General features: G+C 56.1%; 8 protein-coding genes across 8 annotated transcripts; 4 read left to right on the forward strand and 4 right to left on the reverse strand.

Moving 5' to 3' along the window:
• Positions 1–495: 495 nt before the first annotated feature.
• On the forward strand, positions 496–2,396 carry MAM_01479 (Carbohydrate kinase, FGGY; the record flags this gene model as incomplete). Its single annotated transcript, XM_040820278.1, has 3 exons — positions 496–555; positions 694–1,104; positions 1,188–2,396. The coding sequence occupies 3 exons, from the start codon at positions 496–498 to the stop codon at positions 2,394–2,396; spliced, it is 1,680 nt and encodes a 559-aa protein (XP_040681766.1).
• A 63-nt stretch (positions 2,397–2,459) lies between these two features.
• On the reverse strand, positions 2,460–3,410 carry MAM_01480 (Cwf15/Cwc15 cell cycle control protein; the record flags this gene model as incomplete). The annotated part of the gene is made up of 4 exons (XM_040820279.1): positions 2,460–2,513; positions 2,586–2,759; positions 2,854–3,318; positions 3,378–3,410. 4 exons carry the CDS (start codon positions 3,408–3,410, stop codon positions 2,460–2,462), a joined length of 726 nt encoding a protein of 241 aa, XP_040681767.1.
• Positions 3,411–3,873: 463 nt separating this feature from the next.
• MAM_01481 (chitinase 18-11) lies at positions 3,874–5,187 on the reverse strand (the record flags this gene model as incomplete). The annotated part of the gene is made up of 3 exons (XM_040820280.1): positions 3,874–4,392; positions 4,460–4,683; positions 4,749–5,187. The coding sequence occupies 3 exons, from the start codon at positions 5,185–5,187 to the stop codon at positions 3,874–3,876; spliced, it is 1,182 nt and encodes a 393-aa protein (XP_040681768.1).
• Positions 5,188–6,765: 1,578 nt separating this feature from the next.
• MAM_01482 (amidophosphoribosyltransferase) lies at positions 6,766–9,212 on the forward strand (the record flags this gene model as incomplete). The annotated part of the gene is made up of 13 exons (XM_040820281.1): positions 6,766–6,789; positions 6,843–6,908; positions 6,985–7,111; positions 7,162–7,204; positions 7,269–7,415; positions 7,692–8,053; positions 8,111–8,127; positions 8,188–8,395; positions 8,448–8,464; positions 8,523–8,600; positions 8,658–8,685; positions 8,753–9,116; positions 9,170–9,212. The coding sequence occupies 13 exons, from the start codon at positions 6,766–6,768 to the stop codon at positions 9,210–9,212; spliced, it is 1,524 nt and encodes a 507-aa protein (XP_040681769.1).
• A 1,319-nt stretch (positions 9,213–10,531) lies between these two features.
• MAM_01483 (3' exoribonuclease) lies at positions 10,532–11,525 on the forward strand (the record flags this gene model as incomplete). Its single annotated transcript, XM_040820282.1, has 2 exons — positions 10,532–10,659; positions 10,802–11,525. The coding sequence occupies 2 exons, from the start codon at positions 10,532–10,534 to the stop codon at positions 11,523–11,525; spliced, it is 852 nt and encodes a 283-aa protein (XP_040681770.1).
• Positions 11,526–11,908: 383 nt separating this feature from the next.
• MAM_01484 (ADP-ribosylation factor family protein) lies at positions 11,909–12,621 on the reverse strand (the record flags this gene model as incomplete). The annotated part of the gene is made up of 2 exons (XM_040820283.1): positions 11,909–12,498; positions 12,573–12,621. 2 exons carry the CDS (start codon positions 12,619–12,621, stop codon positions 11,909–11,911), a joined length of 639 nt encoding a protein of 212 aa, XP_040681771.1.
• A 1,095-nt stretch (positions 12,622–13,716) lies between these two features.
• Positions 13,717–15,968, forward strand: MAM_01485 (sodium/hydrogen exchanger 3; the record flags this gene model as incomplete). Its single annotated transcript, XM_040820284.1, has 5 exons — positions 13,717–13,762; positions 13,836–13,856; positions 13,955–14,101; positions 14,192–14,848; positions 14,908–15,968. 5 exons carry the CDS (start codon positions 13,717–13,719, stop codon positions 15,966–15,968), a joined length of 1,932 nt encoding a protein of 643 aa, XP_040681772.1.
• A 701-nt stretch (positions 15,969–16,669) lies between these two features.
• MAM_01486 (MYB and HSA domain protein) lies at positions 16,670–21,435 on the reverse strand (the record flags this gene model as incomplete). The annotated part of the gene is made up of 3 exons (XM_040820285.1): positions 16,670–20,969; positions 21,144–21,296; positions 21,374–21,435. The coding sequence occupies 3 exons, from the start codon at positions 21,433–21,435 to the stop codon at positions 16,670–16,672; spliced, it is 4,515 nt and encodes a 1,504-aa protein (XP_040681773.1).

The following is a 21,435-nucleotide window of genomic DNA, read 5'->3' on the forward strand; positions in this document are numbered from 1 at the left end:
CCAGTCTGTGCATTATCGTACAGCCATGGCGCCGTGGACAAGTCGAGTGAAAAGTCTGCCCACCTCCTCGCGCGGCTCTCCTCCTGGTCGGCTCTGACCCGTCCCAGTCAACCGAGTCTAAACACTCGAGCTCGACTACCGGCTGCGTTGCTGCTCGGCCTCGGGCGTTACCACATCGGTATTTATTCGTGGAGGCTCCGAGATGCTGGCCACAACGGCCACGAGCTAGTCAGCACCAGCCTTTGCTTCCATCAACTCCGCTCCCGGCGTCGGAGGGCGTGGCTGACGCGCAGCCTCCCCAACAAACACCCAAGCGGCTTCAACGTTCTGGCTGAAGTCACAGACCCGCAAAATCCCCAGTTCTCGACTGCCGGGTGTCAGTCCCCGTCCTTGCGATGGATCGGAATAGTTTTGATGTGATTCATCATCTCAAACCGTCAAACGAGGACGTTCCCGGCGACCGATCTCTGTCCCCGCAGACACCGCATCATCATCATGGATGACCAGAGGCCTCTCTCTACCTGGGCTTGGACCTGTCCACCCAACAACTCAAGGGTAGGTCTCGCTCACCCCCAGAGTCCGGGCTCCAGAGTCCAGACGTCTGCCACGACTTTTGTCCCGGCATCATCTAGCTAAGACTGGCACCCGACACCAGCAATCGTCGTCGATTCGGCCCTGCACACAGTTGCGCAGGCCAAGGTCGACTTCGACGCCGACTTCCCCAAACATGGCACCCACAAGGGCGTCCATGTGCGTCCCTCCACGGGCGAGGTGTACGCCCCGGTCGCCATGTGGATGGAATCGCTCGACCTCGTGCTCCATCGCCTGTCGAAGGAGAGGACGCCCGTGCCGATGTCGCGGATCAGAGGCGTCAGCGGCTCGGGGCAGCAGCACGGCAGCGTATACTGGAACCACCAGGCACAGGATATCCTGCGGCGGCTGGAACCAAGCAGGCAGCTGGTGGACCAGCTCTCGGGCGCACTAGCATACGAGTGGTCGCCGAACTGGCAAGACCAGAGCACGCAGAGCGAGTGCGACGCGTTTGACGCCGAGCTGGGCGGCAGGGAGAAGTTGGCCGCGGTCACGGGCAGCGGCGCCCATCACGTAAAGCCTCATCCACCCCCCCCCGAACCTGCGCTCGCTCCGATGAAGGAAGGAAAGAAAAAGCCTGACGAAGCACACCCTAGAGGTTCACAGGCCCCCAGATCATGAGGCTGCGGCGCGTACGCCCGGAAGTCTACGCCGCGACATCGCGCATATCCCTGGTGTCGTCGTGGCTCGCCTCCGTCCTCCTGGGATCCATCGCGCCCCTCGACAGGAGCGACGTGTGCGGCATGAACCTGTGGGACGTGCGAAGCCAGCGGTACAGCCCCGAGCTGCTCGCCCTGGCGGCGGGCAAGGACGGCGCCGACGACCTGCGCGAGAAGCTGGGCGAGCCGCAGGCAGACGGCGGGGCGACGCTCGGCTGCATCTCGCCGTACTTTGTGGACAGGTTCGGCTTCCGCGCCGACTGCCGCATCGTGCCCTTCACCGGCGACAATCCCGCCACCATGCTGGCGCTGCCGCTGCGGCCGCTCGACGCCGTCGTCTCGCTGGGCACGTCGACGACCTTCCTGATGAACACGCCCAGGTACGAGCCCGACGGCTCGTACCACTTCTTCAACCACCCCACCGCCGAGGGCCACTACATGTTCATGCTGTGCTACAAAAACGGCGGGCTGGCGCGCGAAAAGGTCCGCGACGCGCTGCCCGCGCCCGCGGGCGGACGGACCGGCTGGGAGGCCTTCAACAGGGCCGTGCTGGACACACCGCCGCTGGACATGGCCGGCGAGGGGGGCCGGGCCAAACTGGGCCTCTACTTTTATCTGCGGGAGACGGTCCCCAACGTCCGCGCGGGAACGTGGCGCTTCACGTGCGCCCCCGGCGGCGGGGACCTGCGAGAGAGCCGGGAGGAGTGGCCCAGAGAGGTCGACGCCCGAGTCATTGTGGAATCACAGGCGCTCTCCATGCGGCTCCGGTCCCGGAAGCTCGTCCACAGCCCGCGAGACCGGCTTCCCGCCCAGCCGCGCCGCATCTACCTCGTCGGCGGAGCGTCGCCCAACCCCGCCATTGCCAGGGTCATCGGCGACGTGCTCGGCGGCGCAGACGGCGTCTACAAACTCGACGTGGGCGGCAGTGCGTGCGCGCTCGGAGGGGCGTACAAGGCGCTCTGGGCCCTGGAGCGCAGACCCGGCCAGACGTTCGACCACGTCATCGGCAGGCGGTGGGACGAGGGGGGCGCCGTTGAAAAGGTGGACGCGGGATTCAAACCCGCCACGTACCAGACGTACGGGGACGTGCTGGCTTCGTTTGAGCACATGGAGACGAGGCTCCTCGCGGAGGAGCGCCGGGACTAGCTGGCAATTTTTCACGTCTCCAGACTACAGCTACACCTAGGCGCTAGGCACATCGTACACCGTCTACCGGACGTATTTGCTCATGAAGCGTCTGTGGAAATCAGACCGCAGCATGTCCTACACGTAGAAACATTAGCCGGCTGCACCCACCATCCAGCGCACATCACGACGAGACACTGCTGCACTCACATTGACGAATTCCTTCCTCTTGTTCCTCTCCTCCGTCCCACGCGCCTGGTTCTTGAACACGACGTCGTCGTCCCACCGCCTCTTCATCGTGTAGTCCTGCTTGTTGAGAAGCGGATTCCCCAGGGCGATGCTCCTCTCCCGCGCTTCCTCTTCCTCTTTTGCCCGTTCCGCTTCCTGGCAAGAGTTAGATCAGCAGGTCACCCGGCCCAAGTCACCACGACTGCAGCGACGGCAGCAGCAGCACCGAGACTCCAGAGGAATCGCTCACCTCGCGCCTCTTCTTTTCCTCCCTCTCCCGCCTCACCCGCTCCAGTTCCCTCTGCAGCTCTGCGTCCTCGTCATCCTCACTGTCGTCGTCGCTGTCCCCGTCCCCGTCCCCGTCGTCGCTGCTGTCATCGGCATCAATGTCCCTCGTTTCCTCCAGTATCCGCCGCCGCTTCGCCTCGGGGTCCTCTTCTCCGTCGCCAGCCAGCGGCAGCGGTCTCTTTGCCGCGCCGGCAGACGCGCTCTCCTTGTCCTGGTCGTGGTCGTCGTCTTCGTCGGCGGGGACGCGCGCGCCCTTCTTCTTGGAAAAGTGGGCTGCTTCAGCGGCAAGCAGCTCGGCCGCGAGATCGCGCGAGGGCTCGTCGTCGGCATCGCCACCCTGACCGGCCTGCCGAAACTTGAGTTGCGTGTGGGCGGGTTGGAGGCGCTGGTGGTAGGCCGGGCCGCGGAGGGCCTCTTTGCCGCGCGCCTGGGAGGATGAGAAATTAGCTGATGGTCTGGTGTCCTGGATCCAAGGCGTCTTCTTACCGGATCAAAGGTTGGTCTATGGGCAGTAGTCATGGCGGCGACGGGGAGGGAGGCTGCTTGTGATGAGGTGAAGTTGCGTCTCCAAGAAAGATTGCGTCTGCATCTGGCTCTGGCGGCTCTGCTCTGACCAATGGCTTCGCTCGCTGTAGGCCAATCACCGGGCAGGCTTTTGTATCCACCTGCGAAAAACGACATCACTTCTGCAACACCGTGTCTACGGACTAATGAAGACGCACATTATTAAAATGTATATTTTAAAACTCGAAAAAAGACTAATCTGCGCCTTAAGCACCCACGTAGAGAATGACCAACTTGATATCCACGTTCAACAACTGCGACATCTGTGTTGGTGGTTTCGTTAGCCTTGGTCCGTATGGTCCAGTCCTACACTGACTGTGCATCGATCATGATGTAATTTTGTGTATTTACAATCTTAGTAGGCCCTTTGTACAGTGTAGGAATACTGCTCATCACTTTACTTCAACAGCAGCAGAATTTACAGTGCCTTGACACCGGCTTGCATGGCCTTGAAATGGCTCCAATCGTGGCTATCTTGAGCCAGACTCCAAGCAAAGACACCGCCCAACTTCTTGGTAGCTACAATCTCCTTGAATTTTCGCGAAACAAGATCGGGGGTATCCCAGGTCCAGTACTGCTTAGCAGAAGAATCCCAGTACCACTGGCCTCCCTTGGCCGTGTCAGTCTGGCCATTCGTCAAGGCCTTGACAAAAGCAGCATTGTTGTAGTTTTCAACTTCAAACGTCACGGCTCCCGAAAGTCCGGTGTCAGATCCATCGGCGGCTTCGAGAACTGCTGTAGGACAGCCAGTGGGGTTGGCGCATTCGGCACCATCCTTTGTGGTGAAATACTTGGCGTAGAAGGCGAAGCCAAGATTCATCTTGCTCGGAGTCATGCCTCGCTGAATGTACGTGTCAATAGTATGGGCGGAATCCACAACAGATGTGTGGTGGTTGGTAGCGTTGTCTCGGCGGTTCATAATGTCGTACGTCATGACCTAGCAGCCACGTGTTAACTCATTGGCCCAATGATTGTTTGTCTGCCACCGAAGTGGTTACACTGACATTGATAAAATCAACAGCCTTGTCAATCCTGGGAACCTGCTTGGCCGTGAAAGCAATCATGTCACCCTCCTTCCCAGGGACGGCAATGGACAACTCCTTGTCTCCAATGGCAGCCTTGATCTCCTCCAGCAAGAGCGGGTATGTCTCTATTTCCGAGACTTTCTGATCGTTGGGGATTTGTTTGTAGTCCTGACCATTGCCGGCGGGATACTCCCAGTCAACGTCTGTCACAAGGTAAGCAAACCTTTATCCAGAAGCAACGACAAGCGAGAGCAGTCGTTTTACCTACCGACACAGTCGTAACCGAGGTTGCTCAGAGCAGCAGCAACGTTCTTGGCGTACGTCTTGCGCGTGTCCGGGGTGGCAGCGCCGGCACTGAAACCAGAAGTATCACCCCATCCGCCGATGGCCATACACACCTTTGTACCCCTATCAAACAGATCCCGCACCTGACTGAGAGGCATAAAAGGTTCGTAATAGCTACCAAAGGTGAAGGTAGACGAGGGCGCAAAGGCGGTTATGACGTAGTTTACGCCTGCAGTCACGTCCCTCGGGGGTAGCGTTGCTTTGTGCCATCTGAGGGTGAAGCGATGAGTTAGCAAAGCCTCTTGGAGAGAAGAGAAGACCGTCTTCCGACTTGGAACATACTGGTCGAAATACATGACATATCTGGGTGCGGCCGAGACAGCAGTGGCCGCAGCCGCAAGCACAAACGTGCATGAACGCATTGTAAGTAGCCAAGATCTCCTTGGTGCCAACACAATGCTCAGCACGGAGACGGCTTGGAGAGAAGGACAGCCATGAAATGGAAGGAGAGAAATTGCTGATGGAGATGCTTCGGACAAGCCAGGCCTTAAATAGTGACAGCGACTTCCTGCTACCAGCGCAGCATGCGCATGTTCAAATCGGCAATGGCGAGGAATGTGAAAGCTTTCCCGGATGGCAAGTCCCGGTGAAACCCAACAAAACAGGCACGGTACTCCGTATACAAAAGGGTATTCACACTTCTTCACCGTCATACATACTAACGTAGCTGCCTCAAGACAGGTCATGCTGGTAAATGACCTACTCAAGTTAGGTCAAGCGGGCAACCCAAGTTGGTCCAGGATGAGGCGGGAACGAATGAGCCTCCTGACAGGCCACAGGCCACGGAAGCCGAGAGCTCATGGCGCGTGCACCAACGGCCAACATGGGCGACCATGGAAGTCACAGGTCGAATATAGCGAGCGATGTGATGTGGTGGTTACTGGCGATCTTGGCCATTCCAGACCGTGGGGTGGTTCGGACGGTGTCGCAGCCGGGGCCGGATCCGTCACCGATTTTGTGCACATTCCCTTGATCAAAAGATTGGTTCGCCCCATGTGTCCATACCATCCATGCGTGTTCCGTCTTCCGTCCGTGAAGCTGGGTGCAGCCAAAGCGGATCCGACCAGAAAAAGGCTAGTAGTATGGAGTAGTTGGTGCCAAGGATGCTTTTTGAGTCGTGAAACATGGCGTCGACGTTGACGCTGCATCACCCTTGGGCAACCCCACGAGACCCTCCAAATTGGATGTCGACGCATGGGTGTCGACTTGCAGCTGCCATGTTGATGTTGCATGCGTGGGAAGAAGACTGCCGGGGGTTGAAATGGAGATTGTAAATGCCAACTGCAAAGGTAGGCGATGGTGACCGAGGCCGAGGGAGGAGGCTGGGTTGAAAAATGGCGCTGCTTTTAGTGGTGGGAGACGGTAAGGGGTGTTGGCCCAACCTTGCTTACTCAAGTAAGTAAGGCCAGGCTGTGATTCACAGATATACTGTACCTTCTAGGGCTCCTTGCTTACTTAAGTAAGTAGGCCAGGCTGCGATTCACAAAATCAGAGTATAGACACAGATATACTGTACCTTCCAGGGCTCCTATCTGAACCTAACCCCCCCTACAGCCGTCTCTCTGCAAATGGCGCTATTGTGCCCTCCAGTATGCTTTCTTGTCATCTCCAAGTACCTAAGCACTTGGATGTATCTACCGCAAGTGTGATAGTAGTACGTACGCTCTGCTTTACTCGTAGGCCTACTCCGTACTCCGTACTCTTATCCCAGCAAAACAATAGTACTTGGAGTAGCCTGCTGAATCACTTCCCTAGGAGCCAATCGCGACTGCTGATTGTGGTAATTTTATCCAAGTAGTGGGTCTCTTGTACCACAAAAAAAATTTCCCTGATTCGACAATTGTGTCAATTTTTCAGCATCCAAAGCATTATTTTATTTGCATGATAGCTGCCGGACATCTGAGTGTGAGGAAGGACATACAGAGTCATCGAGCGACGCAATGTGCGGTGTCGCGGCCATATTGGTACGCCTTCTTCCTCGCTCGGGCAGCAAGAGACACGCTGACTGCTTCGTCAGCTTGGCGACCCCGACGCTACCAGCGCCGCGGTTGATCTGCATGAGTCTCTTTATTCTCTCCAGCATGTAAGTCCATACGCCGTCAAGAAAAATCGATCGAGCGACAGCCGTCACTGGGGGCAAATGCTGATGGTGTCATCAGCGAGGACAAGATGCTGCGGGAATTGCAGTTTGCCAGGGCAGCAGAGTCTTCCAGTGCAAGGGACTGGGGCTGGCCAGCGAAGTCTTCTCAAACGGCAGACGGCTGCAACAGCTTCCGGGCTATATGGGTGCGTGAAAGCTATCTCGGCGTCTGAGCGGAAAGTTAACCCTTCTCTAGGGATTGGTCATGTCCGCTATCCGACCATGGGTACCGCGTCTGCGTACGTATACGGAATGGTGATGGAAAGTGTTTCTTGTCTCTGATTATCTGACCCTGGACTCTAGGTCGGAAGCCCAGCCATTATACGTCAATGCCCCATTCGGAATCTCGCTGACCGTGAATGGGAACGTCCTCAATACCGAGGAGCTCCGCAAATACCTCGACGAGGAAGCTCATCGGCATATCAACTCCGATTCCGACTCGGAGCTTCTGTACGTCATTGCATCTTGCTTCCGGCTCAGTCGGCATCATCGCGCAGTATCTCATCTGTCAAAGGCTTAATGTTTTCGCACACGGCCTTCACAAGCTCGGAAGGACTCGCGCCAAAGTCGACGACATCTTCAACGCATTGGGCGATGTGTACTCCAGATGTCACGGGGCTTTTGCGTGCACGGGGATGATCGCGGGCTTCGGCATTCTGGCCTTCAGGCAAGTCACATGCGGGTCTCCCATTATAGTGCCAATATCTGACAAAGATCCAAATATAGGGACGCTGATGGCATCCGCCCCCTTTGCATTGGGTCACGACCCTCAGCTACCATTGCGGGCGTGCATGATTACTTCATGGCGTCAGAGTCAGTTGTACTACAGCAACTTGGCTTTCGTGATATTGTGGATATATTGCCAGGCCAGGCCGTCTTCTGTCCAAAAGGCGGCACTCCCATCTTTCGCCAGGTTGTTCCGCAGAGAGGCTATACTCCTGACACGTTTGAATACATATACGTTGCCCGACTAGAGAGTTGGATTGATGGCATATCCGTATACCGCAGTCGGCAAAAGATGGGAGAGAAGTTGGCCGAGAAGATCAAAGGCGTGCTTGGAGAAAAGGGTGTCGAGGAGATTGATGCGAGTAAGTCAGACCTGGGTAACATGTCATCTTTCTAATCACTGACTTGACCATTCACAGTCATTCCAGTTCCGGAGGTGAATTATGACGATTCTGGGGTAGACTTAGGTTCGACGATGCTGACCTTGTGCTGATAGACGAGCAACGTCGCAGCAGCTGCTTTAGCCCAGAAGTTGGGGAAGCCGTACGTGACGGCCCTCGTCAAGAACCGCTACGTCCACCGCACCTTTATCCTGCCTGATCAGGCTTCACGCCTAAAGAGTGTCCGCCGTAAATTCTCTTTCGTCGAGTCGGAATTCCAAGGCAAGAACCTGGTCATCGTCGACGACAGCATCGTCCGAGGCAGTGAGTAAATCTTCAAAGCTCTCTTCGGAGTCTGGGCTAATGACCGTGTCAGCAACGTCGCGACAGATTGTAAGTCTGCATCGACAGCTTTGCTTTTAGTTTCCAAGATTTCCCGCTGATAGTTCAGGTCCAATTGGCCAGGGAAGCGGGCGCGCTTCGCGTCGTGTTTGTCTCATGCTCCCCACCCTGCACACATCCGCACATCGTGAGTCATCCATCACTTCTTGGCATACGTTGTTGAGAGTACTGAGTGTATGTACAGTATGGAATAGACCTCGCGGACCGTTCTGGTAGGTATCTCTGTTCACTGTACAAGCCCGCAGACTGGAGTCAAGGTTGTGACGCTGACGTCCGCAGCTCTGATTGCCTACAATAGGACGCGGCGAGAAATCGCGGATTACCTAGGCGCCGACGAAATTGTCTTCCTGGATGTCGACGGCGAGAACGGACTGAAGGCAGCGTGTATTGAAGCAGCTCAGGGTGCGACCCCAATCAAGGATCTGGAAATAGGCGTCTTTACGGGCGGCTACGTGACTGGGCTGCCAGATGGATATCTCGAAAACCTGAGCGACCTTCGAAGTGGCCGCCGGAAGCAGAAAGCTGGCTTTGAAAGCCAAAAGGCTGGTGAGGACGGGGACGGAAGCGTGGCCGCGAGGCCAGCACCTGCAGGCCTGCCATGCTCGGGCGACGCTGCTCCCCCCGACCACCGCGAGGATATCAAGTATGTGGTTTATGAAAGCCAAAGCTACCAGAGCTACAACTAATATTTGACAGCCTCTATAATGTCGCAAGTGAGCCCATAGATCGTGGGAGGTAGAGCATTGTTCGGCAAGCACCGTCGGAACGGCCTAAGCACCACAGCGCTCGAGCTCGACGACGCGGAGAATCTGGCTGACCCAGTGGGGCTCATACTCTACCCAGTTCATATCTATATTCACCCTTCCTAGTCTGGAGAGGGCTCCGCGATGTCTCGACGACCCTATGGGCTAGTGGTATTGACTATGGGGAGCTGGGGAGTTGTGGTGGATGATTGAGACATGACTGTTGCTTTGACTGACTCTTCCAATGGGCAAGGAGTATTGGCGAAGGGGTTTAGGGAAGTTGTGGTGAATGATGAGACTTGTTTTATGAGCGACAGCTTGAGAAAGGCTCTCCAGTTCTGCACCGTTCTTTCGGCGTAAATCGAACAGATGCAGGCTAATTTTCAGAAAACCCAGGATTCCGACTTGACCTCTGGGATGCTATTCGGTAAGGGACTCCGGGGTCGTATGCACCACATGTGCTTTATGCTGGCTCACCTTGGGAAATACCACAAAAGTGTTGCTGAGCGCTCAAATACCAGCTTAAATGCGGAATCAGCGGAAGAGCAAGCTTCACTCGATAAACTTGAGAATAAAGCCAAAATGCTGCAGCGCTGCCAGGCATTTTGCTCAGATGTTGATACCTATATAGAGTCACAGATTAGCAATATCGAAAATCATATAGAAGGCGAGAATATGATCTAGTTGCTGGTCTCAATATGTGACAAGCGAGCGAATCAGCGGGAAGAACCGAGGCGTTGGGAAGGCCAACGGGCATTTCGTAGAAGCAAGCATGCATCCCTTCAACAGATGTCCCAAGACTTGAAAAGCATTGCATTGCTCCAGATCGGCCACATGAAACACGACACTTAAGGCTTGGTGTCAGTATCAGGCATGAACCTCCACCACACTGTTGCCACACTAGTTCATCAGAGTATTTTTTTCATAATAGGGACACGGTAAAGGCTTGTCTGAGAATGCTCAATATCTGTGGCACCTGCAAACTGTTATCTGGGTGCATGTTATTCTATCTCGAGTAATAAACTAGATTGCATGTCTTGAAAGTGCATATATTGGTACATTGTTTTCTTTCCTCGCTCTCAGCACAGTCTAATTCGTTTCATAAATGCTCGTGATATTACAGTCGGAGTTTTTTTTTTACAAATTCACCTGAAGCCCAACTTCGCCTTAGACTAGTCCCACCGCCCGGCAGAATGTTTAAACCCTTGTACGTGAAACCGTGAAATGAACAAAGCCATTGGAAGACTGACGAGATTCCCAAAAGAGAACCAGCTGAGCTTGCTGCCACCAGCCCGCTGCTCAGTTCCCACCTACGATGCCACGAGATGCAGAACCGTCGCTCAGCGAGAAAGCGTTCGTCACAAGGGCCCTCGGGGAAGGCCTGCGCCTGGACAGCCGCAAGTTTGAGCAGTTCCGGCCGCTCGAGCTCACTTTTGGCGACGAGTTTGGCGTCGCCGACGTCAAATGCGGCAAGACGAGGCATGCCTCCCCCTCTTTTCCCACACTACAAGAGCCTCAATGGGAAAACGCTGTGAAATGGGAAGAAAGAGAAAAAAGCCGTCACCACTAACTCTGACCCCCCCAGAATCGTCGCCAACGTCTCGGCAGAGGTGACGGTGCCCTTTGCTGATCGCCCCTTTGACGGCATCTTCACGATATCCTCGGAACTAAGCCCCATGGTGGCGCCGTCGTTCGAGGTGAACCGCCCTACGGAGCAGGAAGTCCTCCTCTCGAGGATGCTCGAAAAGACGATCCGCCGCTCGGGCGCCCTCGACACCGAGTCGCTCTGCCTCGTCGCCGGGCAAAAGTGCTGGTCCGTCCGCGCCGACGTCCACGTCTTGTCGCACGACGGAAACCTCGTCGACGTGGCGTGCCTCGCTGTCGTCGCTGCGCTCCGGCATTTCCGGAAACCAGAGACGAGCGTGGCCGGCGAGGCCGTGACCGTGTACACGCCGGCGGAGCGGGAGCCCGTGGCGCTGAGCTGGCTGCACTCGCCGTTTTGCGTGACGTTTAGTTTCTTCGGGTCCGGGGACGACGGGGGCGCGGTGCTCGTGGACACGACGTGGCTGGAGGAGCAGCTGAGGGCGAGCAGCTGCACGTTCAGTCTGAACAGGCATGGCGAGGTGTGCCAGGTGTCCAAGCTGGGAGGTGCGGACGTGGACGCGCCCATCTTCGTGAGGTGCGCGCGGTTGGCGCTGGAGAGGGTCGAGGCGTTCACGGACCTGGTGGACAGGAGGTTGGCCGAGGATGGGAAGAGGAGAGACAAGGGAGGGCTGATGGCGGAGCTGAAGGCTGACAATGATAGATGATACGGCGGGAGTGGTGTGCACGGAGCTCGGGACCGACAAGGGAAATGCGCCTGAACATGGTCGATTCATCATGGCGCATTGTCGTGTCGTGGCGGGAGAGGGAAAACGCCGAGTCATCTTGATACCCCCTAGTTATAAGCTGGTGCCCTTTTCTATCTCGAACCAAAGTGGACGAACTGGGCAATCGTTGCCAACTTGTAAAATAGAACAAGACAAAAAAAGATAGAGAAGCACAATGACCTCCGTTTAAATCTATCCAGGCCAAGACGCCGTGCTAAACCACACTCTCTGGAAACGGTTCGTAGCTCATGAGACCACCCAAAAAAAATCAAAAAAATCACAAACTCCATTCTAGGTTGCAAATATCTTCCCCTCTCTTTCTCTCACCTCATGACGGGCGGCCTCGAGTCCTTGTTCCACTGCACCCTCGTCCTCACCCAATCCACCGCCTCCCTCACGCCATCTCCCGTCAACGCACTCAACGACAATACTCGGGAGTCGCGAATGCTGCTCGCCTTGTCCCCCTCCATGACCTTTTTCACCAGGCCCTCTTTGATGCGAATCGTCTCGACGCAATCTTCCCTGTCCTGCTTGTTGGCCAGGATAAGCAGCGGCACGCCTTCTGTCTCCGAGTGCTGCAGCACGTCTTCGAGCACAAGTCTACACTCCTCCAAGCGGCCGTTGTCGTCGTCCTCGAGGGACCCGTCGCCGATATCCGTACTGTCAATGATGAAGACGATGGCGTGACAGCTGGCGTAGTAGCTTTGCCAGAGGCTGCGGAGGGACAGCTGGCCGCCGACATCCCACAGCTTCATGTACATGTCGGGTAGGGTTATTGTCGAGACATTCTGGCCGACGGTCGGGACGGTCTTGAGCTTTGGCTCGGGCCCGGTGGGTAGGTACATGGACTTGACTTGTTCGTGGAACGTGGTCTTGCCGGCATTGTCGAGGCCTAGGAGGATGACGGAGTATTCTGTCGGTAGTGTTTGGTCAGTGTCAGTGTCGCCCGCGCTGGTTCGTTTCGTCTGGCTGGCGAGGGGGGCAGACCTTCTTTGCTGGTCGCGTAGAGATACAGGCCCTTGGCGAGGTGGTACATGCTTCCGGACTTGACGGGCCGTTGTGTGTCGTTTGACCCCCGCTCAGCTGGCTCGATAAACAGTGGCATTCATCAGCTGCATCTGACGAGGGAACCGACGCTGATGATGCGGGAGTTGGCACGGCGCAGAGTGTGCGGACGGGTCGGGTGTGCGGTGTGCGGTGTGCGGTGTGCGGTGTGAGAGGACGAGAGGTGAAGTCGAGTGGTATGATGTATCGGTCTAGTGGTGATGCTGCCCGTGGTGTTCCATGACGATGTCTGCTGGGTGGTTGAAACTTGAGACGAGGTACTCCGTAGCGAGCCCGGCTTGGAACCACTTGGAGAGATGGCCTGAGACTTTGGGCTGCTGGGCTGCAGAACGGTGCGTGTGGGGCGGCGACAAGGACCCTTCCATCAGTCTTCAGGAGGTAGGAGTGCCTGGGGAGGTACCTCCCTTGGTAGGTACTTAAGTACCTAGGTACCTATGTACCTGGGTCCTCGCGTATCCGGGTACCTGCCGAAACTCTCAAGTTTCTCTTTGTCCTTGCCACAAGAAAAAGAGGGGAAAAAAAAAAATCTAGTGGCAGGCAGAGACGACAAGAAACTTTCCGCATACTGAGCCCCATGTGCGGCAAATGCTCTGTTGAAAGTAACCGATACAAGTTCCCAGGCACCTGCAACGGCCCACGGGACCACGGGTCCTGACGCCTTGACGCCTTGACGCCTTGACGCCAAGAAAAGCAGGCGCCCCCAGGACAGACGGTTGCTGCTGCCGAACATCCCTCTCATGCGTCGTCCACTCAAGATCAAGATCAAAGCCCGCTGCTGCGCCAAACCCTTTCCGACGTCCACGTTTGTTAATTTGTTCGACGCCGACTCGCATTTGCTCCCCTCAAGTTTTTGCTTTCACGACACCCCTTCACCTTCACGAAGCCTCGAAAACCCAACCCACGCGTCGCCGACCCATGCTCTCCCTGACTCCGCCGTGAGGCTCTCGCAGGAGCCGGAAAGCTCCAACTTCCCAAATCCGCTCCCGCCGACCGTGACATCTCAACCCCCCTCAAATCGGTCCATCCACCTTCAACCCCGTGCCGGCATAAAGCATCCTAGCCGACCATGGAGCTGGCCACAGAGGTTGCCGACCTGGGCTTGAAGCTTCTACGTACGTTGAGCATCGAAATGCCATGCTGTCCCCGGCGAGACGAGAGCACGACACTGACTTGACCACGCGACAGGGCGAGATGAAGGCGAGGACGGTTCGTCCAAACCCCCCTCCTAATGCGATCCTCCTCCAGCAATTCGGTTGCCCATGGCACTATTGGACGGAACCTGTTGCTGACCACCAAATTTCCAGAGGGCGACGGCGCGACCAAGGAACTGTACGCAGCATGGACCATCTTCATCGCCATCTTGCTGCTCATTGCTGCTTTTTTCACGAGTTACATGCTCCAGATAAAGAAGGTGACAGCCATCCACGAGACGGTCATTTCCATCTTTGCCGGTTCGTAATTGTGTTCTGCCAAGAGCATTCGCAATCATCCTCTTTGTCGTATCGAGAATACCAACTGACTGAGCCGCGCCGCACCCCTAGGCATGACGGTTGGCTTGATCCTCATTGTCACCTCGGGCGATTCAATACGAACCATGATCAATTTCAACTATCAAATCTTTTTTAACCTCCTACTGCCGCCCATTATCCTCTCTTCCGGATACGAGTTGCACCAAGCCAACTTCTTCCGCAACATCGGCACAATTCTTACGTTTGCCTTTGCCGGAACCTTTCTTTCCGCCGTCGTCATTGGATTCATTCTTTGGCTCTACTCCCTGATCCCAGGAACCCTGAAGATGACGTTCGTTGATGCAATCTCTGTTGGTGCCACCTTGTCCGCCACCGATCCAGTCACCATCTTGGCCATCTTCAATACCTACAAGGTTGATCCCAAGCTGTATACCATTATTTTTGGAGAGTCAATTCTTAACGACGCCATTGCCATTGTCATCTTTGAGACAGCACAGAAATACAATAAAGGCGAAGCATCTAGCTACGGAATTCTCAGCTTTTTCGAAGCGACCGGCATTTTCTTGCTGGTCTTCTTCAGCAGTCTGCTCATCGGTATTGTGGTCGGCATTGGCACTGCCCTGCTTCTCAAGTTTACCTATCTGAGACGATACACCAAGATTGAAAGCTGTCTCGTGTTCTTGATAGCTTATGCCACCTACTTCTTCTCCCAAGGTGTGCATTTGTCTGGTGCGTACTATTCCCCTCTCCCACTAAACGCCGTCCTCGCTTTGCTCATCTCGAGTTAGGTATCGTGTCCTTGCTTTTCTGCGGTATAACGTTGAAGCATTATGCTTATTTCAACATGTCTCGGCGAACCCAGCTCACCACGAAGTACATCTTCCAAGTGATATCGCAATTGTCCGAAAATTTCATCTTCATATATCTTGGTCTGGCCTTGTTCACGGACAGTGCGCTGTCATTCCAGCCGCCCCTGATCATGATCACTATCCTGGCCGTTTGCGTCGCTCGATGGGTTGCTGTTTTCCCCTTGTCAAAGGCCATCAACTGGATCATCTCGTATCGTGCCAGGCGGCGCGGTATTGAAGCCGCTGAAGAGCTGCCTTACAACTACCAGGCAATGCTTTTTTGGGCAGGCCTCCGCGGAGCGGTCGGCGTGGCGCTGGCCGAACTTCTTACTGGTGACAATGCCCTAGCTCTTCGAGCTACCGTGCTGGTTGTGGTGGTGCTCACTGTCATCATCTTCGGTGGCACCACTGCTCGCATGCTCGAGATTCTTGGCATTCGGACCGGAGTTTTGGAGGAGATTGATAGCGACGACGAGTTTGACATAGAAGCCATTGGTGTTGGTCTCCACGCCAAACGTGCAGGCGGCGGTATTGGTTATACACCCAGGCGAAATGGCAACATAGCTATGCACAATCTGGAAGAAGGCCGCTCGGCTAGTTATGTGTCTGGCCACCGGTCGCCGCACCCTTCGGGAAGCGGCCAAAACACCCGAGGAAACAGTCTCAATCGTAAGAACTCCGGCCGCAACCTGGAAGATTTCGAGAGAGCAGACTTGCTTGGCCGCAGTGGCGAAGACTCCGACTTTGACACGGACATTGACACGTCTGACCTGCCGCCCCCAGCTCGTCCTGCCCGCCGACCCAGCCCACCGTCGCGTCCTCGGACAGACAGTGCCTTTATGAGCCCGACCGGCGAGGCATCGCAGCCATCAACCATGACCGCCACGGGGGCTATCCGACAACTTTGGAGTGCGGAAGATCCAGCGGGTCTATTCAGGCAATTGGACGAGGGCTTTATCAAGCCGCACCTGCTGCTGCAGGGTGATGGCAATAAAAATTAGCTAGCGGGCTAGACATGTAGGGATACTTGAGCATGTAGATGCGGACACGGGACGTGTGACGAGTCAAAACGACGACAGCGCTGGAGCAGCTGGTTTGAAGTCAGTGGGTTGGGATGGATGAATGGCGGGAGGCCTGGACGAGGCACGTTGTGCCTGGCGCATGTGGCGTTTTTTGAATCTATTGATGGCGACATGATATAGACCATCTAGTTCACGGCATTGTTCTTCAAACGTCACGGGCATCACAGGCACCGGGACCAGGACAGTGACTGCCCGCGGTCGCAGCCTTGTCTGGGCAGAGAGGAAGAAACGTTTTTAAAGTCGAGAGAGCTTCCACGCCCTGTTTCGACAAATATTAGGTATATACAATGAATTCCTGCCGTCGACATGTGACGAGCAGTTTGTTTGCTGATCCTACGCTCGCTACTCCCCGCTCCAGCTCCTCGCCCCGTGCTCCGTGACCGGTCGCGATGATGGCTTCGGGCAACACTGACTGACTATTCTGCAAAGTAAATAAATAAACGCGCTGAGACTATGACCGTAAATAACCGTGTGTAAATGAGGGGGGAGGCAAACGGCAACCCAGACGCCAAGCAGCATTTCCCTCGTCGACATGCCATCCAAAACCGAAGCCAACGTAGCGAGCAAATCTTTAAAAGAATCGTGAGAAGCCAACCTCGAGAGGTACAAGAGGACTCCTTTTATCGGGCCCCCGCGGGAGTGGCGCTACCGCTGGATTGACGAGGCTGCGACTGCGACTGCGACCGCGCAGGACTGGGCACAGGGACCGGCGTGGGAGATGCCTGGCTCCCAGCACGCTGTTGCGCCTGTTGCGCCTGCTGGACCTGCTGGACCTGCTGGACCTGCTGCCCCTGTTGCTGTGCCTGCTGTGCCTGCTGCGCCTGCTGCGCCTGCTGCGCCTTTGCCTGAAGTGCGGCGGCCTGCTGCTGTTGTCGAAGGAGAGCGGCATATTGGTGAGGGCTGGTGGTTGCGGCGATGCCGTTGGCAAGACCGGGCTGTCCATTTCCCCCGGCAGCAGCAGTCATGGCAGATTGGCGCTGTGCCATCATGGCTCTCGTGAGGTGTTCTGTCGCGACTTGGCGTACTTGCTCAGGCGGAAGATTGGGGTTCTTCGCCCTCAACTGCGCTTCTAGCTGAGCAAGCTGCGCGGCGATGCTGGCGGGAAGTTGAGGGTGAACTCTCTGGCCGGGGGAGCTGCCGTTGGCAGGGACGGGCATATGCAGACCATTGGTTGGCGGCGACGCATGCCCGTTGGCGTTGGCGTTGGCGTTGGCGTTGACGTTGGCGTTGGCAGCCGCACCGTACTGGGCCGTGACGGCCTGCCCGGCGGTCATGTAGTTTTGTTGGTTGATTCCATTGATGCCATTGCGCAGGGGAGGCGAGCCGTGCTGTCCGGGGGTGCCGACTGCGGCGCCGTTGGTCTGCTGCTGCTGTTGAAGTTGCTGTTGCAGTTGTTGTTGAAGCTGCTGATGCTGCTGATGAGGCTGGACCTGCTGCTGCTGCTGAGCTTGCTGGATCTGAACCCTTTGCTGCTCGGAGATGCGCTGAGCACGAAGCATCAAGTTGGAGTCCGGCTGCTGGTTCGGCATCGGCATCCTCTGCTGGCCCTGCATCGCGGCTTGCAGCTGGGCCTGCTGGACGGCCGCCATCTGGCCGGCAACCGCGAGTCCGCCATTCATCTGGGCCTGTACACCAGCAACGCCCACCCCGTTGACCGGAGCTTGCATGGGCATCCGGGGCCGCTGGGTGGCGGCGGCAGCCGTGGCTGCGAGTTGATTCGGGATACTTGGGCGGGAAACACCTCCCGCCGGGACGTTGCCGGCCGCAACATGACTTCCGTTTTGTTGCGTCTGTCCTCCAGCCGCCGCCGCCGCTTGAGCTGCTTGGGCTGCCTGGCCCTGAGCCCTGGCTTGCAGAGCAGCTCGTCGCTGGGCCTCTTGTCGCTGCTGCGCGAATTGCGCCACCTTCTCCGCGACAGCCTGATCGCGTTCGAATCGGAGGAGACTGTAATCTCGAGGCGTCTTCTTCTGCCGTTGCGAGATGATGTCGTTGGCCTTCTTGCTGGCTGAGTTTTGCGACGCCGAGTGTTGCTGTTTTTGAATCGTCGTTTCTCTCTTCTTGGCCAGTTTTCTCATTGCGTCAAGGAGACTCAAGTGCTTCTGGTTACGCCGCCTCTCAACTCGCAGCGGCACCGACGGTCTCCTGCGGACAGGCGCCATGGCACTGCCGGCGGCATTGGCCTGTTGTGCAGCAATTTGGTTCTGTTGAGAAACGACTCGCTGAGCCGCCTCTATCCTGCTGTTGTATGCCTTGAAATACTGCGTCTTCTGCATGTCTGCTGGGAGACCTTCGAGGTTGATCCATCGTTCAAAGCACTCCCAAGGCGTGCGTCTCTCAGCTCCCGACTGAAAACTGGATTTGGTCGACAACAGGTTCGAAATCAGTGACCAATTGTACGAATACTCGCGAACGAGGCCCCGCAGCTCGTCATCCTCCAGCAAAGTCCACTGCGATGACCCGCGAGACTCGTAGAAGCTCTGCACAGGCATTGGGTGTTCCGAGGGTGGCCTGAACTGGTGTCCTGCATGTAGCCGGTCTCTGATGTGCTTCGAGTCGGGATGGAACAGGGCAACCTCGTCAGTGGTTGCCGGCAGCTCAGCCTTCTGCACGGTTTGTTCGACCGCAAACGCGCCCTCCCGCTCGTCGTCCGACTCCTCATTCTCGTAACTGAATCTGCTGCGTTTGCGCGGAGGCGTGAATGTCACAGGCTTCATTTCACCTTCTACATACTTGCTCAGCGGTAAGGCAGGACGCCGCCAGTGGGCGTCGGGGTCATACTCGGGGTTCGTCATGTCCGCTCTCAACACCTTGAGCGGTGAGCCGTACATTGGAAGCTCATCAAGTAGTGCATCCGAAGCAGTTGTTCGTCGCAACCCAAACACAACATCGTCCTCTTGTAGCGTGAAAATGGCCGAGGGCGGAACAGGTTCCACAAACTCGTCGGCGAGTTCCTCCACTGGCTGCGGAGAGTCTGCATCGCCAGACGACATCAGCTCAGGAGTCGACTGATTGTCCAGCCCTTCTCCATCCACGTCCGTCATGGAGACATCCGCTTCTACCGTTTCGGCCTGCGGAGGGATCGCAGCACGAACCTGCATCTGCTTCCGCTCATCGTAGGATGCTTCGTGCCATTCTGCGCAGGCGTAGGCAAGGTTCCGGGCAACTGCCATCTTCCACTTACGTTCTTCCCGAAAATCAGTCCGCATCCATTTCATCTCCTTCAGTAGCGTGTCCCATTGTGTTGGGGGCCTTGTCGGCTCAGGGCAGCGCTTGAGTTGACGCAGAGACCACTTGTCGTGCTGTTGCAAGTGGTATACTCGCCTCAGCACCTTGCAAGCCTGGTGGTCTTGGATGACAACATTGGCATCGGGAGTGGCGATGGTTTTATTCGCTTGAAACAAAATCCGTTCCAGCGGTTGCATCCACTTGGAAGCACCGGTGAAGTTTTGCACGAAGAGTGAAGTGTAGTAGTCGTCTGTTGGCTGCAAAATCTCCTTGTGGCCCGACACAACGGACTTTTCATCAACTCGCTTTGGTTGTTTCCCGAACAAGACCGTTGACACCTGGCCCTTGGATCGATCTCGTTTATGCCCATTTCTAACCCTGGATGCCGGAGATTGTGGAGTCGAAGTGACGGGTGTGAGCTGATCGTGTGGTCCCTTGGTCATGTTCCGATCTACGGTGAGGGAAGGACGCGGTATGGCGCCACCTCCGACAATTTCGGTCACGGACTTTAATCGCATGGCCCCCGAGGACACGCGCGTCACAGCTCTCTCCGGCGCGGGGGGTTGGGCAGTCTGCTCCATTTTAACAAATGCAGTGGAGGGCTGCGACTCGCCATGGGACGGTGATTTAGAATCGCGAGTCACAAGATTCTGAGTTTGGGCTTGCGTTGACGGCGTCTCTGTGGCTTCGGGGTCCGTCTTGGTAGTAGAACTATCCTGACTATCAGGAACCTCAGTGGCGCTGTGTTTCTTCGGTTCGCTAGCCGGGGATTCATGCTTTGGAGCATTGTCAACCATGGAAGATTTCGTCGTCTCTTCGGGTGTCTGGGATGTCGCGGATGTCGCAGATGTCGTGCTCGATCTGATGGATTCTTGAAGAAGCTGATCCTCGGCGCCTGAGCTGTGCTCCTGACCTTCCGATACCTTCTCCTGCTTGTGTCGGACATTTTCAGCGGCATCTGGCTTGTCCTGTTGCCGTGTTCGGTCAACAGATCGCACACTATTTTTCCCGGGGCTGGTATCCGTCAAAGCGTCGTGTACGGCCGGCGTAGCCGCAGTGCGAGTAGTCGACGGGGGTGATGATATGGCCTCGGAGGGGAGTTTGATGCTTAGGGGCGCCTTCGTTGCGCTGCTGTTTAGCGACGCCACGGCGGCCGGCTTAATCGGAAGAGGTGTTGGAGTGACCGACACTGAAGTTGCATCATTGTGTTTTGTTGTACTGCTGGTAGACTCTTTTGTGACTGGAGGAAACTTGACATGGGGCCGCTGTTGCCGTGCCGCATTGTTGGTTGTCGAGACGCTGCTTTTTTTGGTCTTGATACTCGGAGCTGGCTCAGCAGCTAACGGAGGTGTCGACGTAGACGCAGCCGGTTTCGCAGGAGTTGTCGGGCTGTGCGATGATTTCTGTGCTGAAAGGCCCGGCGTTGCCTGTGCCGAGCCACCTGGTGTTGAGTTTGGCCGGCCATTCGCAACGACGTCAACCGTCTTCGGTGCAGATATATTAGATGGTTGTCGCGCGGGCGCTACCACCAACTCCCTCTTGATGCTATGCAGTGGTATTGGAATTGGAACCGGCGTCGGCTTCGAAGCGGGCTGAGTTGTCGCAGCACTTATTTGCAACGCAAGCGAGCGTCTCAACTTGTCAATCGATGGCTTTGCCCTTGCCGGAATGTGAAGCTCATCCAGCGGCTTTCCTCTACAGATGAATAATTAATACTAGAGACCAACAAAGACTTGTCGCCCGGGCCCGGACTCATTGCAACAAGACGATGTTAGACGGTCAAGCGCTCAATTGATGCACAGGACCAAGCCGCCAACATTGTTGCAAGACACGATAAAAAAAACATCATATTGCATGGCATGGACGTACTGCAAGATGTCGTTGGCTTGCAAAAATTGCCATTCGGCCGGTGTTGCAACTGGCGCGTCAGGACCAGCAAATGCATGGTTCGGCAAGGTCTCGACATGGGTCGCGACCGCAAAAAGCTCACGCAGCTTTCTCTTTCTCGACGTTACGATTGCACTGCTACAAGTCAGCCCGATAAAATCTATATCAAAATGACGAGAAAAAATCGCGCCTTTGATTGAGACTATACTCACTTGCAGTCGTTGCGCTTTGATTGAAGGAGCCTCGATAAGTCGGCGTGCCCAACCTCAGTCAT

The sequence above is a fragment of the Metarhizium album genome, assembly GCF_000804445.1.
Source record: "Metarhizium album ARSEF 1941 chromosome Unknown scaffold_2, whole genome shotgun sequence".
Classification (NCBI taxonomy): Eukaryota; Fungi; Ascomycota; class Sordariomycetes; order Hypocreales; family Clavicipitaceae; genus Metarhizium; species Metarhizium album.